The sequence below is a fragment of the Ammospiza caudacuta genome, chromosome 1 (assembly GCF_027887145.1).
Source record: "Ammospiza caudacuta isolate bAmmCau1 chromosome 1, bAmmCau1.pri, whole genome shotgun sequence".
Lineage (NCBI taxonomy): Eukaryota > Metazoa > Chordata > Aves > Passeriformes > Passerellidae > Ammospiza > Ammospiza caudacuta.
The window spans coordinates 96,710,793-96,726,991 of record NC_080593.1 but is presented as its reverse complement, the minus strand read 5'-3'; the positions used below and the strand labels follow the sequence as shown (position 1 = coordinate 96,726,991).

The window sequence follows — 16,199 nt, the reverse complement described above, 5'->3', positions numbered from 1 at the left end:
CCTGCTCTGCTCTGAGCTGGGGCAGCCTTACCTCGAATGCTGGGGGCAGTTTTGGGTGCCACAATATAAAAACAACATTAAGCCTTTAGAGAGTGTCCAAAGGAGGGCAATGAAGATGGTGAAGGGCTTTGAGGGGAAGCCGTGTGAGGAGCACCTGAGGTCACTTGGTCTGTTCAGCCTGGAGAAAAGGAGACTGAGGGGGAGATCTCATTGCTTTTACTCCTTGGGAGGGGAAGAGGAGGGGCAGGCACTGATCTCTTTGTGGTGACCTGACAGGACACCACAGTGACCAGTGACCAGTGACCAGTGACAGGACCTGAGAGAATGGTTTGGAGTTGTGTCAAGGGAGGTTTAGGTTGGATATTATGAAAAGGTACTTCACCCTGGGGATTAGGGTCTGGCACAGGCTCCCCAGGGAAGTGGTCACAGCACCAGCCTGACACTGTTCAAGAAGAGCTGGGACAGTGCTCTCAGGCACAGGTGGGATTTTTGAGGATGTGCTGTGCAGGGCCAGAAGTTGGACTTTGACGATCCTTGTGGATCCATTCCAATGCAGGATATTCTATAATTAATTCTGGTTCTAGGAACCACATCTGAATCTATTAAACCTATCTAAACCACAAATGTAGGAAGATCATAAGGATACTCCCAGCTTTGGCTGGAATAATTCAGTTGTTCAGATTGGTCTCTACCATCTGTTATATTATACCCCATGTTATATTCGCCTATATACTATACTCCCCCTTATTACACCCCTTTACGGTTCCGGCCCCGCCCCACAGGGCCGCCCCCCGGCAGGCCGCAGCCCCGCGATGAGGCCCCGCCCCTTTTTTCTCAGGCCCCGCCCCCTAGGCGTTCATTGCCCGCGGATTGGCGGGCACGGCGCGGCGCGTGTCATGGGGCGGGGCTGGCGCGGAGGTATTTAAGGTGCCGTGGGGGGTACGTGTTTTCTGTACTCCAGGTGGGAGCCCGGGGTGCGTGTCTGCCGTGGGTGAGTGTCGGGAGGGGTCAGGGGAACGGCATCCCTCGTCCCTGTCGTGCGGCGGCACCGCCGTACGTGGCCGGCTCTGTCCCTGCCCCTGCGCGGCCTGGCGGGGAGGAGCCGGGAATGCCGAGTGTGGGGCTCCGCCGGCGGGCCGGGCCTTGCTCCGTGTCCCCCGGTCTGTTCGGCCTTGGGGCGCGGCGGCACCGTGGCTGTCCCCGGAGAGAAGCTGCTCCTGCCTCTCCGCTCCTGTCCCTTCCTCACTGCCGCTCTCGCTCCCCGTGCGCCCTCCCCCCGCGCTGTCCTTAGGGAGCCTGCCGTGCCCTGCCTCCTTCCCTCCCGTCCCGAGGCTGTCACCGGCCTGGAGGCTGCGGGGAGCTCGTCCCGGTGCTGCAAAACCATGTAAAGAAACCCGCGTTTAACCTTCAGGTTAGCCTCGGTGCTGCAAAACCCTGTAAAGAAACCCGCGTTTAACCTTTAGGTCAGCCTCGGCCCGAAGTGCTGAGCCTGCGACCAGGGCATGGGGCTCGATGGTGGCTACAGAGCCCTCTTGGTTCCGTGCTCTTCTCTGGGATATTATTGTTGTCTGTGGATAAGGAGGGCAAAGTTGTAATGGTGCAGTCATAGCCCATTGGGTTGTTTTATTTCAGGGTGAAACTTCTGTAGTCCCGTGAAAAGATAAAGTGTAGAGCCTCTTCAGCTCTCCGTCCTGAAGGACCTGCAGGAAGTTCAAACTCTGATTTTGCAGGTGAAGGGGGAAGTAACATCCAGCCTTTTGCTGTGTAGTAACCAATACTTGCTTTTTGTAGTTTGAAGCTTTCTGGAGCAGGTTTCTTTGCAGCTCTTGAGTGTGGCTTGTGTGAATCAATGCCCGTGTGATTTCAGAACTATTTAATTATGGTTAAGTGATATTTAAGGTAGTCCCTGACTTAACAAGTAGTTCAGCTCTTGTTTGTGTTGGACAGAAAGTCAGCCTCCATGTAATTCGTGTTTTGTGTCTGTGCTGTGGAGCTGGAGCCCTGAGGTTGCTCTAGAAACCGGTTGAGTGAAGGGGAGGGTTAGATGCCCTGGCTTATGCCTGTGTGCTGGTTTCCTGAAAAGCTCCATGTGAATCCTGCCTGAGCTCTGTTTATGAGGAGGCTGGTTTCATTATGCATCCCCAGCTTCAGTGAGAAGCATTGCTTTAACTTGATTATGTCTATGTAGTACTTCTGAACTGTTCAGCTTTCACCTTTCATGACTCTTAAAGGGAATGCTTACCTGTCTGGTGATTTGGGATTATTCTAATTGGTGTTTAAAAGTAATTATCCAAATTTAAACTTGATGGATGCTTTAAATTAAATTGATGCTATATCTGGTGAGGGAGAGGATTTTTCTATGTCAAACACCAGTATCTGTGCTAGTACAACCTTGCTTGAAAGAAAATTTGGAGTGGTACTTGTATTGCAGTATATTGTGTGGGGCAACTTGCAGCTGAAAAGGATTTGTTTCAGATATGCAGAGTAGTCAGCTGCTCAAGAAATCCTAAGACAAGCAGTCAGATGTTTTAACAACTGTCTTGTGACTACTGTGTAGAAGCAGAAGAAAGGCTTAAAGGATCTGGCATAAAGCTGACTCAACAAAATACTGAATCACAGTGGCTGGAGCTGCTGAACATGCTTCTATTACATGGGCACTGGAGTTCTTCCTCCTAGTCCAGGCACTTGGGTTCCAGAGGCACTCTTCAGGGAGCCTCCTCTGGAGTTACTCAAAAGGCTCCTGGACACTGTCCTGAGTAATGTGTTGTAGGGCCACATCTTAGACCAGCTGACCTCCAGTGTCCCTTTCAACCTTAACCTGTCTGGGATTTGTAAAGCTCATTGTTTTCCTGGCTTAGATGAGGTGCTGTGTCTTTAGCTCTAATTTGAGAGTTAAGCTTAAGCTTGTTTGCTTTAGTGGGCAGTATTTTTTTTCAATATTGATTTCAGACTGGTAAGGAAGATAGTAAACTGGAAAGGAGTCTTGGGTTTTCTCATGTGAACTTCAGTTGAAATAAAAACAAAAGAAGGAAGTGATGTCACTGACAACTTGCTCATGACCTGCTGGGGCTGGCCTCTGTTCCTGTGGCTTCATTCTGACCTTATTTGTGAAATCTGAATGGCAGGCTGAGACTTAAGCCTGAAGAAATCAGAGTTTTCCAGCTGCTGTTTTTAACCTCCTCTGCAGAGCACAAAGTGTGGTGCTTTCTTGGACCTGGCTACCAGCATTTGAGCTATGGCATGTTATTAGTTGAACTCATAATGAAATCTGCTCTTTGAAGTTGCGTTTTACTTGAGTAGCATTTTGTCTGCAAGTCTGCAGTAAAGTGTATGATTTTATTGAAGCATCTCTAGAGACAAGACTGCTCAGTTCAACTTTGAAAGTTATTTTGAGGCATAAGGAGTGGTGTTGAAATTTAAATATGCTTTTGTTTAGCTACTTCTCTGTCGTGATTTCATGAAAGGGAGAGGCCTCAAGTTTTATGTTAGTACAGCTTGGTGTGTGGCATTAAAAGCTGAAAGGTGAAAGTCTCCTGTGGCTCTTGATTACTGACTGTCACTTCTTAACCCTGTAAAAGCTAAATTATTTTTCTCTCACAGAATCTTCAGCAACGCTGCTCTGAAAACTAGTCCAAAAATGTCTGGTCTGGAAACCCTCTTTAAATACATTGATGAACACCAAGACCTCTATGTTCAGGTAAGTTTTTCTTGAGTTTTTTCCTGCAGCGTGGGCAGCTATGGGATTTTAGAAGTTATGTGGTCAGCTTCAAGCTTGTTGTTCCATCTGTATGGTATACCCAAGTAATAATGTCAAGTATTGGGAGAGAGGAGAGAGCAAGTGTGAGGGATTTGAGTCAGGCCAGAAAACTGTTTCTTAAATTTAGGCATAGTTCTGTTTAAAAACTTTAATGTCCATGGTAAATTTATTAGGAAATGATCTATTAGTGTATAGTGCAACTGGTGACCTATTTAGAAGTACAGGAAGCTGCCACTGGTTCTGAATGCCAAACTAGGTGTATAGTTTCTTCCCTGTGGAGATGGGAGATGAAATGTATTATAAATGAGGCTGGAACAAAGCTTTCTTGTATAAAACAACTTATGCTGGGGTACAGAGGGAGAGGTTGCCCTCTCCAAAGAGGTACTTTGCTGCTTGACCTGCCGTTTAGTTTGCTGCTAGTTTAGGTTGTATTGTAATCCCTTTCATCAATGAAGGAGTCAGTGGCACAGCACTGTGAACTGAGGCATGAACTGTGCCAAGTGTTCAGCTTGACTTCTGCCAGTTGTTCTTGCTGAACTCATGCAGGGAGAAAATGCTAAAGTGGCCTTTTTGAGAGACCCAAAGGACTTTAGCTGCTTCTGGATACTTAAAGAACTAAAAGGACACAATAGGCACAAGCTGTGATACTCTTAAGCTTATTTGATGTCTCTGTAGACTTTGTCCTATGCAGCAGGGACAGCTGTAGGCAAGTGAGGTTGTAGAGAACTTTTTGAGAGTAACATTATTGGTTACAAGTTCTTCTTTGAGCAGAGGACAGAGCTGATTTGCCTCAGTTTGAGCTTGGCTTAAACCAGTTTGGTGAATTACAAGGTGTGGGGTGGTATTTGCATGGTGCCTGTTGTGCAGTAAAACCTGTAGCTCTTGCATCTCTGCAGCGCCTGGCAGAGTGGGTGGCAATCCAGAGTGTGTCAGCATGGCCAGAGAAGAGGGGCGAAATCAAGCGCATGATGGAGGTTGCTGCCAGGGAGATTGAGCGACTGGGAGGCACAACCAAACTCATGGATATTGGCAAACAAAAGGTACGTGAGCATCTCCATGGCAGCCTAGTAGGAAAAACATCTCTTTAGGACACAAGGTGTTGTGCATGAGGAAGTGCTGGTTTCTTGTGTTCCCAGTATGAAAGGCACCTAGACTCCATTGGAAGGCTGTTTATTGGACTTGTCATTGTAAAGAAAGATGATAATATAGACATTCTTATGTCCCTGCGGATACTGGAATCTCCAAGCTGTGCAGCATCTAGCAGACATCCAACCAGCATCCAACATACTGTGCAGATCCCATGCATGGAAATTTTTTTCCATTTTATTTATTCAAGCTGTTCAGTTCCACTGACAGAAGGGATTTTGTGTGAGAATTTCTTGATGCACTTTTAGATTAAGTCAAGAACAGGTGATGGAATCCCCAGTGCCTGGTGGGAGCTGCCTTCAGGTTACAGTGAAAAGGCTTAGTTTATCCTACAGTCCAGGGATGTGCACAGCACAGTACAGGCAAGAAGGTGAAGCTGTGTGTGCAGCATAGCATGACACAGGCTTTGGGCTATTCAGGTTATCTTTGGGGGTCACTAATTGCTTGGTGCCTGATGGGCTTCTGGGTTGGGATCACCACACAAAGGTCCTGTGGGCAGTGGTGGCCCAGAAAGGCAGTGCCTGTTGGGGTGTAGGATAATGTCTTTGCTGCCACACAGTCTGAATGTTCTGTTAAAAACCTTTGTTTATAGTAAACCTTGGGACCCAATTAAAGATGTTGAATTAAATTTTGGACTGTATTAAATGTGTTTTAAATACTTTTTGAACTGAACATGAGTAGACCACCTGCAAACAAAAATGTTAGACATTTAAACAACAGGCTGCTATTGGTACTTAGACCCATAGACTATAAAGATACTCACTGAAATTTCAGTAAGTCTGCCAAAGGACTTCTGGACTCTTTTAGAAGTGTTACATTTGTCACAGGATTGCATCTCACCCTTACTAGATACAAAAGTATCATTAAAAGAATTACTTCCCTCCTCATTTTTACCTGTCCAGACTGCTGTTTTTTCCCCTGAGAAATGTATGTGCCTATAAGAATGATAATCTCAGCCTAGGGAAATACCCACTTGGGATGCTCCTCCTCTGAAGTGCCTAGCCACTACCTGCCTCAGAGCAAAGCCCATACCAAAATTTTGAGACTAGGATTTGGATAGTGGCATTAAAAACCTTGTACTGGAATGTTTACTAGTTTTAGAAGATTGTCCTTGTAACTGGTGTGAAAGACTGCTGAGTGAGATCTGTGTTTATAGGAACCTTCTGAGCAGTTTTTTGCTTTGGACAACTGAATTACACTTGTTTGTAGCTACAGGTTCCAGCAGGAAAACAGCTGACTTGGGAGGGAACCTGGAGGTTAATTCTAGCTCTGCTACTACCTACAACCTAAAAGCCCATCAAAAGCATTTCAGTTAATTAAGAAACAAAGTTGTTCTTTTCATCACTGTAACTTTTTGGTTGCAAGAACTGACTTTAGAGTTTTATACATAATAGCTTTATTAGGGAACTTTAACCCATCTGCAAGAGTTACTTTCAGTGTTTTATATTAAGTGTAGAGAGAGCTAGTCAATGTATTATGTGTTGCTGCCATATCTGTGAGGGACAATGTAAAGCAACTGAACTTGTCAGATCAAAGTTGGTTTACTGCTGCACAGCAATTTGTTGTGTTGATTACTGTAAATTCTTGCAGTAGGGCTTTAGTCATGTAGAGCTGCATCTGGCCAAGGACCATGTCACCTCTTGATAAAAATCTGGAGCTTGGAACCCGTATAAGCAAAAAGTCAAAGCTGATCTTGCATCTGCTGAACAGTGTGTAGAAGTACATGTTCACTGAAAGGGAAATACTTGCTGACTGGGAATAGCTTGTGATAATTGCTTATGGGGTATTCCAAGGGATTAAGCTAAGTTCAACTCTTGAACTGAGTTCATCAGCACTATCCTGCCCTTAGTGTAACAATGTAGGCTGGTACAAAGAAATATGTCTGTTATGCTGGTCTTAGTTGGGTGTAGGCACGTGTTACACCCAGCCTTACCACTGTCAGGGAATTTCTGTCCAGAGAGCTGTACTGTGGACAGATGAATTGCAGTGACAAGCAATATTGAATGGAGTTTATCACTTATGCTTAGGTCAGCATTAGATACAGCAGTTTGGCATGCAGTCAGCTTGCTCTGCTAAAATCTGATGTAGGATTGGTAGTTTAAAGCTAACAGTTCCAAGTGGCTTGGAACATTTTGACTGTTGCTGGGACTTGTCAGGAAACTAACTGGCATGGTGCCACCAGGCCTTCTTTGGCACCCTGCTCCTGGCAATTGGTTGAAGTAGATTAGTTTTGTTTAGCTGTCTGTGCCTCTACTTTTATAACCTCTATAGTATTAAGGTAATTCAAATATCTGATTAAAACTCTGGCATTCCACATTTTATTAAAACTTCTGCCTTCCTATTTCTAGCTGCCTGATGGATCAGAGATCCCCCTACCGCCAATTGTTCTGGGAACACTGGGCACGGATCCACGCAAGAAGACAGTGTGTGTGTATGGTCACCTGGATGTTCAGCCAGCTGCCCTAGAGGATGGCTGGGACAGTGAGCCCTTCACCCTGGTAGAAAGAGATGGTAAGAGCAGTGGGCTTCACAAACTGATGAACACTTCTGTAACAAGTGTGGTATTCCTCAATTGTTCCAAAGCTGTGCTATTGATTGAAAGAGGGAAGGAGAGTTAGAAGTGGTATGGGTGTTTATTTAATACTGTTGAGGTAAAAATGTACAGATGGGGAAATGGTAAAGTCTAGCTACAAAATCTCAGCTACTCCTGGGATTGTTTCCTTTTCTGATAGTCTAGGCTGTAATTTGCATGTTTGCTTTCTTGTAGCTACAGCACAATCTTAAGTACTGCCTTCCATGGTGCCAGCTTGTTGCCAGAGAGCTTTTTAGAACTAATTTCTTGTTCACAGCTTGAAGCCTGTAAGGTCATGTCAGACAGCAGGAATTTTGAACCATTACTGAGAAAAAATACACAACACAACTTCTTTAAGCCTGGAGATAGGAGTGACACAGCAGCCTCTCTGGGTTGCCTTGTGTTTAACTGCTCTACTATGAGTACTATAGAAGCTCTTTTGCAGAGGTAGTGCCCCAAAATTTGTCCCTCTCCCATAAATGGGGATGAAGAAATGGTGCAGTATCTCCTGTTGAAACAACATTGCCAGCAGTCAAGAGGACTTAAAACTCCATTTTCTATTAAAAGCTGGTGCTACTGACAGCTTCTTGTTTCACTTTCCCAGTGTTAAAGGTCAGCTCAATTGGAGGACATTAACCACTCTTGTTCCACAAGCATTAATGATTGCCAGAGAAAGGAGTAGCTGTGCAACTAGTACTCCTGCTTGGGCACTTACTCATAGGCAGCAGAATCCAAGTTACTAAACTGAGTTATCTCATCTCCTAGCAAGACCTAGAATTGCCTCAGGCTGTGGCTTGTCTTTGTGGAGCCTGGCCATGCAGGAGACATTCTCCAATGGCTCTTTACCTTTGCAAGCTGTCTGGCCTGTTCTGTCACTGGTTATGTGGAGCACTGAGAGAATGTAGCCACAGCTCTGAGGTGCACTGATAGCTGCCTCTGCTATGATCCTGTGTACTACATTTTCTCAGAATTCCCTGTGGCCTGTGGAACTCATCTTTGACTAAATTTCTTTCTGGCAAGATCCACTTTTATCTGGAGAATCCAGAGAAGTGATTTGTAACTAGCCACTGAATTTTTACTTTTCAAACAAAGAATTACTGAACTGAAGATAATACTTGATAGATTTCTGTAAAAAGCAGAAAACTTGTTTCTATACACTGAGATGTTTGTAGAAAATTGTATTATCATGAAAAATAAGGCAACTGTGTCTTCTCCTGGGTTATAATAAATTTCTATTAAGGGAGCAGCTGAGGGAAGAGGTGGGGAAGTTCTCTGAGTGGGAGAACTATTGCAGATCTGTATCCATCCTACTTGAAAGGGTATGTGAAGCAGGATGTAAGACTGCTACTTATGAAGAATCAGAAATTATTCATTAAGCAGGGAAAAAAGGGTTACCCAAAACCAAATGTTCTCATCTAGGCAAGAGATGAAACTTCATACTATTTTTTTCCTCGCTGGTTAATTTCTATCTTGTTTCTACAGGAAAGTTGTATGGGAGAGGATCAACAGATGACAAAGGTCCAGTGCTTGCCTGGCTGAATGCCTTGGAGGCTTATCAACAAACTAACCAGGTATGTGCCCAAAACATATTCTGCTTTTTCACACACAGCTGAGTCTAACAATAAATGTTATCTGAGCCACAAACTCTTGTGAGGGAAGCCTGCTTATTCAGCTGATTGGAGGAATGATGCAACAGTCCTGTAAATTTCCTGATTTCCTAGTAGGGTTAAGGTGACTTGCTGACAAGTTAGTCCTGTAGATGCTTAGGTTGCAATTCTAACAATTTTTGTTTAATGAAATATGTAGGAAGGAAAATACAAATGCAAGCATGTGGATCAGGGGGAATAATCAAATGAGATCACTATCATGTAAGGATGTCAAATTACTTTGGCCTTTATCAAGGCTTAATGCCTCACTGCCACTGAGCTCTAAGAGGAGGTTAACTTAGTAGCACTAAAATTGGGAGCTTTGCTTATTTCTGTTAAAGAAAATGTGCAATCACAAATAGCTCAGGGTGTTTTCTTAATCTTGCAAGACAAGTTCCTATTGCTTTTGAGAGGAATAACCAGTTCTCAGCTGCTATCTAGGTATATAGAATGTGCTAGACTGGATAGACAGGGTAGCTCTGTTCCTGCTGTGGCATGCAATTCCTGTGGTTTATGTTAGTTTTCCTGGTGGCTTCCCTTTGGCAACAGATTTCTGCTGTGTTCCCATGCTTACAGGGTTTGGGGGGCAAGTTTTTAATACTTGTTTGAATTCCATCAAATGAAGGGTGGTGTAAGTGCCCTCAACATAAGCACAATCCAAACTTGAAACCAGTTTGTGTATAATTAACAAATTCCTCTGGAGTTATTTTAGCCATGTCCATTTTTCTGCTTTGAATGCAACAGATGAAAATTACAGATCAGTGAAGGAGTCAAGTGTTCTCACATGCTTAATCTGTTCTTGTTTTTCATTTCAAAGGAGTTTCCAGTAAATATTAGGTTTTGCCTAGAGGGTATGGAAGAATCAGGATCTGAAGGCCTTGATGAACTGATTTTTGCTCAGCGAGATGCTTTCTTTAAAGATGTGGATTATGTTTGCATTTCTGACAACTACTGGCTAGGCAAGAAGAAGCCTTGTATCACTTATGGTTTGAGAGGTATCTGCTACTACTTCATAGAGGTAAGTGCTGAAATGCACTGCAAATCCATTATTATTAAACTGAATTTTCCACAGGAGAAGAGTGGTAGTGCAAACTTTTTAATGTCAGTAGCTTTTTTCAGGAAAGAAATTGGCTATTTATGTGGAATGCTTTTTCCTATTAGTCTAAACATCCTTCTCTTGCTGTTCTATCTGATACTTGGTGGGTAGGATAGCTTTCAGATGTGTGAAGCAAGATAAACCAGCATTCCACTGAAGGATTGTCTCATAGCATAGATATCATCATCCACATACAGCCTTCTTATAGATGGGTGTCACATTAGTGCTTTCCAGTCAGCTGGAATATCTCCAATTAACCAGAACTCCTGGTAGATGATTGAGAGTGGTTTGACAAGTTTTTACCAGTTCCCTCAATACTTTGGGGTGGGGTGCATCACATCTGGGCCCATAGACTTGTGGGTGGCTAACATAGCAGGTCATTAACCATGTCCTCATGGATCATGGGCTTCCCTCATCTCCCCATCACCAACTTCCAGCTCAGGGAGCAGGGCATCCTGAGGACAACTGATCTTGATATTGGAGACTGAGGCAAAGATGACATTAAATACCTCTGCCTTTTTCTCATCCCCTGACACTACACTGCCCTCTGCTTTGAACAAATGATGGGAACACTCCTTGGCCAGATCAAGTTCTAGCTGGGCTTTGGCTGTTGTAGTTTCCTCCCTACATGGCAAAATCTCCGTGCTGAATCTTCGTTCACTTCAATCAGGTGGAATGCTGTGACAAAGACCTTCACTCCGGAGTTTATGGTGGTTCGGTCCATGAGGCCATGACAGATCTCATTGCTCTGATGGGTAAGAAAACACAGGTTTCACTCAATGCATTTAAAATGGGAGCAGGAACCATCCAAGCATGACTGAGTTTGCAGTAGCAAAGCAGTGACCAGTGAATTGGTGCTTGCCAGGAATGCAAAACTACTGCCTTAGATACAGAAACATGGTGAAGGTCTTGCCAAGAAGTTGTCTGTTTACTCTTAGCTTTTCCTAAAACCTTGCTGTAAATTTGCATGTTAATTAGATCAGCTGTCTTCTCAATTTCTGCTGTGGGTATGATACTGAACTCTTTGGGAATCCTACCTTCAGACAGCCAGTGAAATGTAGCAGTAGAGTTAAATAGAGTAGCAAGCAAGTGTACATTTTGGATACAGGCAACTCCTTTTAAGTGTCTTCCACGTTCAGTGGTGCATGCTCTGGAAAATAGAAGTCTAAATTTCATTGCATTTGCAGAGTTTTCAGAAGGCCCAGACTTCAGTTTCCCAAGGAAAGTGTTCCCAGCAATGGCATCTTGTATCTTGTGGTTGAATACTGATATTAGGTGCTTCTTGTTTACAGGTTCTCTTGTAGACAAGAAAGGGAAAATCCTCATCCCAGGTGTTAATGAAGCTGTGGCCCCTGTTACTGATGAGGAGCTGGCATTATATGAGAAGATTGATTTTGACCTGACAGAATATGCAAAAGATGTAGGAGCAACAAGACTTCTGCATGATGCAAAGGTGTGCTGCACTTGTTCTCTGCCCTGTCTAGATCAAGCTGTCTGTGTTAGTAGGAGGCCAGAAACCAACTTGTGGATGTGTGTGTATTAAGTAATTTATTAGGCAGAGGATTCATCTGATATCTTCAAAATGGTGAGAATGCCTTGAAGATAATGTTGCTTACTGTATGGTTGACTGCATACTTAACGCTTTGCAGAGGGACTACTAGTGCTAGGTGCTTGAAAACTTATTCTAGGTTATCCCATGTTTAACAACTCTGAGTTTGCTTCTTACTCTGTATAAATAGTATTTGAAACTTGTACAGAACTTTAATGCTGTTCTCTTAATGCTAGATAAGAATGTTGGCAGCTTTCCAGAGGCCAGGTGACAATCTACACAAAGCATCTGATTTCCTACATCTGTAGGAAATTCAGTGGGTTATCAGAAATAAAGCAGTTGCTCAGAGATGATTGCTCCTTAGGTGAGAAAAGAGATTGAAACCCAGCTTTGCTGAATTCAAGGCTGGCATGCTGAACATGTTCCTAGACCTGGCAGACAAGGACTGTTTTGTAATCATGAGCTAGGCAGCCCAAATCATTGAACAATCTCAAGCTCAATAAACTCATGTCTAAAGTTAAATCTGCACCCTGGGAGCTCTCCAAATGAATGCTTTTAACAGCACTGACTCTTACAAGGTACAGGTATTACATACTAATTTTAAAACCCTAGATGTAAATACATCTCCTGTCATAAAAAGCAGACACAGGTGTTGTAAAAGGCAAGTTTACATGTGCAGGTCTGTCTTCTGTCCTAGTACTGTCAGGAGACTTCAAACTGAACTCAAATAGGAATAAGTAACAATTTATATCCTCAGCCTTGTCTTTACATGCTCAGGTTTATATCAACTGGGAGCAAACAGGCTTCCTTGCTTAGCCCTGTCCTTTAAAGTAATGGATGAATTATAGCTTGGATATAAGGAGGAGCTGGCAAGATGTTCTTTGTGATACTGAACTGAAGCTGTTCAGTCTTGGCTCAACAGAAATTCCAGCTAAGGGACTTCTAAGCTGCATACATGCAAGAAGGGCTTTAGGGCTGGGAAAAGATGACTGTAACTTTCAGATAAGAAGCAAATGTGCGTAAGAGATTTGAACTGTGACAGCTACATTTGCTTTGAGAGAAGATTGTAAGCAGGTTGTACCTGGAGAAAAACCAACTTGTTAACATAATGGACACAAAATTTGAGTCTCCTGCATTTCTGCAGTGAAGCTCATTCTGGAGACACTGCACCTGTGTCTGCTCAGGGCAACTCAACAACTGTACTGAGTTCAGCATCCAATGTACTGAACAGCTGTGCTCAAGGTAACAGAGAGGAAATGCAGGAAATGTACCTGAAGGCAATGATGGTCAGTTTAATCAGCCTGCAGTTCAGGCTTTTTAATACAGCTGATGATATAAAGAAAAGTACACTGTAAGCCTCTGTTTGAGCAGTGGTGAGGCTTTTAGAAAATGTGAACTTAAGCAGTGTCTTGGTGATGAAGGCACCTGCCTGTCCTGAGGCAGTGGGAATTAAAACTTTCAATGTTCCCTACAAACTGTGCTTGAGCACCTTATAAATGCTGCTTGTGTCCTAATCAGAATTAGACTGGTCATGTCCCCTAAGTTCCCCAGAGCTAGGAGAGAGCCAGACTAGAACTGCTGAGTCTCTTAAGGTGCACAGTGCCCATCTGTGTTATCAAAATATGTGCTTAATGGGAGTAACAGCTTCTGAGTGATCTTCAATGACCGGCATTTCTGCATGGGAAAAAGCACTATTTCTTGCAAGTTCTTTATTAGGTTGATGAAATCATTAATTTAAGGAACTCTGTCAAACTTCATGTAACCTTGCATTTTTCTCTTTGCTTCTGCAGAGAGAGATCCTTATGCACAGGTGGAGATTTCCATCCTTGTCTCTCCATGGGATTGAAGGAGCTTTCTCAGCCTCTGGTGCCAAGACTGTGATTCCTAGGAAAGTGATTGGCAAGTTCTCAATCAGGCTTGTGCCAAACATGACTCCTGAAGAAGTCACAAAGAATGTATGTTGAGATGGATTGCTGCTAACCAAACAAGTGTCTCTAAACTTTTGTTCACCTTGCCTTGGGGAAAGTGTTTCTCTGTTTTCTAAAGCAGTTCTGTTCATTTGCTTTCCCACTATCTTCCCTGAACTGCGCCTCAGCATGAGATAACTGAGGGAATCCTGTGGTGCCCCAGTGCACTGTAGTGGTCTGATTACCCAGTTTCTCTGAACTCAAAAGGGCTTAGGAATAAATGCTAGCCTAATTGTGGGGCACTTGGACTGCCAGAAATGCATATTCAAGAGCAGCAGTGTTTGACATACTGCCTAATTGTTCTACAAGGCACTGTTAATTTGCCTAAAGAAGATATTCTGGTTCAGAGCAGAGAATCATTGGAATAATTCAAGATAAGAGCAATAGGAAAATTATTGCTGCACAGTTGTAGTGATCTGCAAGTCCCTAAGGTTCAAGGGATCTCAGCTTTTAGAATATGAGCTTTGCCAGTGCTCATACAAATGCTAGCAGTAGATAAGATCATTCAATCTTTCTTACAGGTTGAAGACTACTTGAACAAGAAGTTTGCGGAGCTGCGGAGTCCCAACAAATTCAAAGTGTACTTAGGCCATGGTGGAAAACCCTGGGTGTCAGACTTCAACCACCCCCACTACATGGCTGGTAGGAGGGCCATGAAGACAGGTCAGTGGGTTTTTCATTCTTGTTCAGCACCTCAGAAAACACTGAGGAAGTCATGTTTGCTGAATATTAAGTGTTCTGCTCTCATGTTTAATAACTTTGGCTCACTAAGTGAGGAAGCATGTCATGTGCAACCTTTAAATGGAAATCTGAGGTACAGGAAGGAAAGATACTGGATATCAAATTCATTAATGTTGTTCTGGGACAAGTTTGTTGATGTGGTGGTGCTCTTGCATAAGGATGAGAGTGTTGGTTCAGATCACTTGCTAAGCCAAATTCAGTGAAGTTTGATCACAGCACCCCTCTTAAACAGTTTAGCTAGATTGTATTTGGCAGGTAGAGCAACTTTAACTTGTGTTGAAGTACAGATAGGACTTCAGATTAAGTGTTGTATAACTGACAGTGACAATATTCCAGTGCTGCATGTGTGGGGAGAAGCTCCACAGTTTTGTGGCCTTTGCAGTCTGGCTGATTTGGCCAGCACCTGGTACAGATGGGTACATGACAGCTTAAGTGAGGGTTTGTGGGAAAAAATAGACTTCAAACTGACTAGAGTATTGCTTTTCTAGTGTTTGGAGTTGAACCAGACCTGACCAGGGAGGGAGGAAGCATTCCTGTTACCCTTACTTTTCAAGAAGCCACAGGCAAGAATGTCATGCTGCTTCCTGTTGGAGCTGCAGATGATGGCGCTCACTCTCAAAATGAAAAACTAAATAGGTAAGAGAATATCTATTCCTGTGCTGGGGTGTCTTGGCATCTATTATGAAAAACATCAAGAACTGACCTCTTGTTTTTGTTTAATTCTCTGGATTCTCAAAGTGCCATCCTCCCCAGGAGAGAATGCCTGACTGGTTGGGTAACTAGTTTGTAGCTGAATTTTGATTTCTTCATTGGTACTCTTGAAACCAGAAGCAAGTTTTATATTTTTGTCTCTAAGCTCCCCCAGGGGTGGTGTTTCTGTCTTGCCAGGGATGATGTAGGGGTTTGGGCAGTAGTGCCTGTTGCCTGCAGCAGCAATTCCTATAGAGTTTGTCATGTGTGTGGGACTGATGTGTGGCTTTGCAAATAGGGCATCTGCTAGAAATAAAGCTCAGTGGAGACACTGCTAAAGGAAACTCTTCTTTGCAGGTACAACTACATCCAGGGGGTGAAGATGCTTGGTGCATACCTCTATGAAGTTTCCCAGCTGAAGGACTAAGTTAGACACCTCACTTTCTGGTTTATGGATCAGAAGTCTGAATTTTCTTGCAAAATGTCATCAATTATCAAGCATGGCTCCCCTTTTCTATCAACACTCCACTGCTTTGATGGGGGAGAGGGAAAGGGGCAGTTCCACTTGACAAGGAACATGATATACCAAAAATGCTTCTCTAAATGCTTACTTTATATGAACAGACTATTCCTTAACTGGTCAGCAGTCCTGAACTGCATCTTCATCCCTCTGTATCACTTCAGTTTGCTGCATTGATCTACTTTTCCTGTAAATGAAGAGGAATGATTTACTCTCAGCAGTTTAAGTAGCCACAACAGTGGCAGAACTTCCAGCCAATTTAAGGTTCTAATTCCTGGGTATGTCCTGGAAACAAGTAATCAAGATTATGGGGCAACACTGGAATGTGCTCAAGCTGTACTGAGACATCTGTCTGTGCTGAGTGATTTGGAGGAGCAGTTTGTCTCTTACAGTGGATGCCTGCCTGCAGGCTTCATTTTACAGGGAATCAGGTTGTAAGAAATTTCACTGTGGTAGTGACTACTGGCCATTTTTGTAAAGCTGCCTTTGTACTACCAAAAAGAGTAATAAATAAT

At 43.5% G+C, this 16,199-nt stretch overlaps 1 protein-coding gene across 3 annotated transcripts; it reads left to right on the top strand.

The window, feature by feature from the left end:
* The first annotated feature begins 915 nt into the window (after nt 1–915).
* Nucleotides 916–16,199, top strand: CNDP2 (carnosine dipeptidase 2). Of its 3 annotated transcripts, none has more exons than XM_058805115.1 (12): nt 916–991; nt 3,601–3,697; nt 4,654–4,797; nt 7,252–7,414; nt 8,958–9,046; nt 9,939–10,139; nt 10,888–10,972; nt 11,510–11,670; nt 13,557–13,721; nt 14,255–14,396; nt 14,963–15,110; nt 15,522–16,199. In XM_058805115.1, the coding sequence occupies exons 2-12, from the start codon at nt 3,638–3,640 to the stop codon at nt 15,589–15,591; spliced, it is 1,428 nt and encodes a 475-aa protein (XP_058661098.1). In that variant the 5' UTR covers nt 916–991; nt 3,601–3,637; the 3' UTR covers nt 15,592–16,199. The 3 variants fall into 3 exon arrangements, with proteins under 3 accessions (XP_058661098.1, XP_058661106.1, XP_058661089.1); XM_058805123.1 differs by lacking the exon at nt 916–991 and adding an exon at nt 1,372–1,411; XM_058805106.1 differs by lacking the exon at nt 916–991 and adding an exon at nt 1,630–1,730.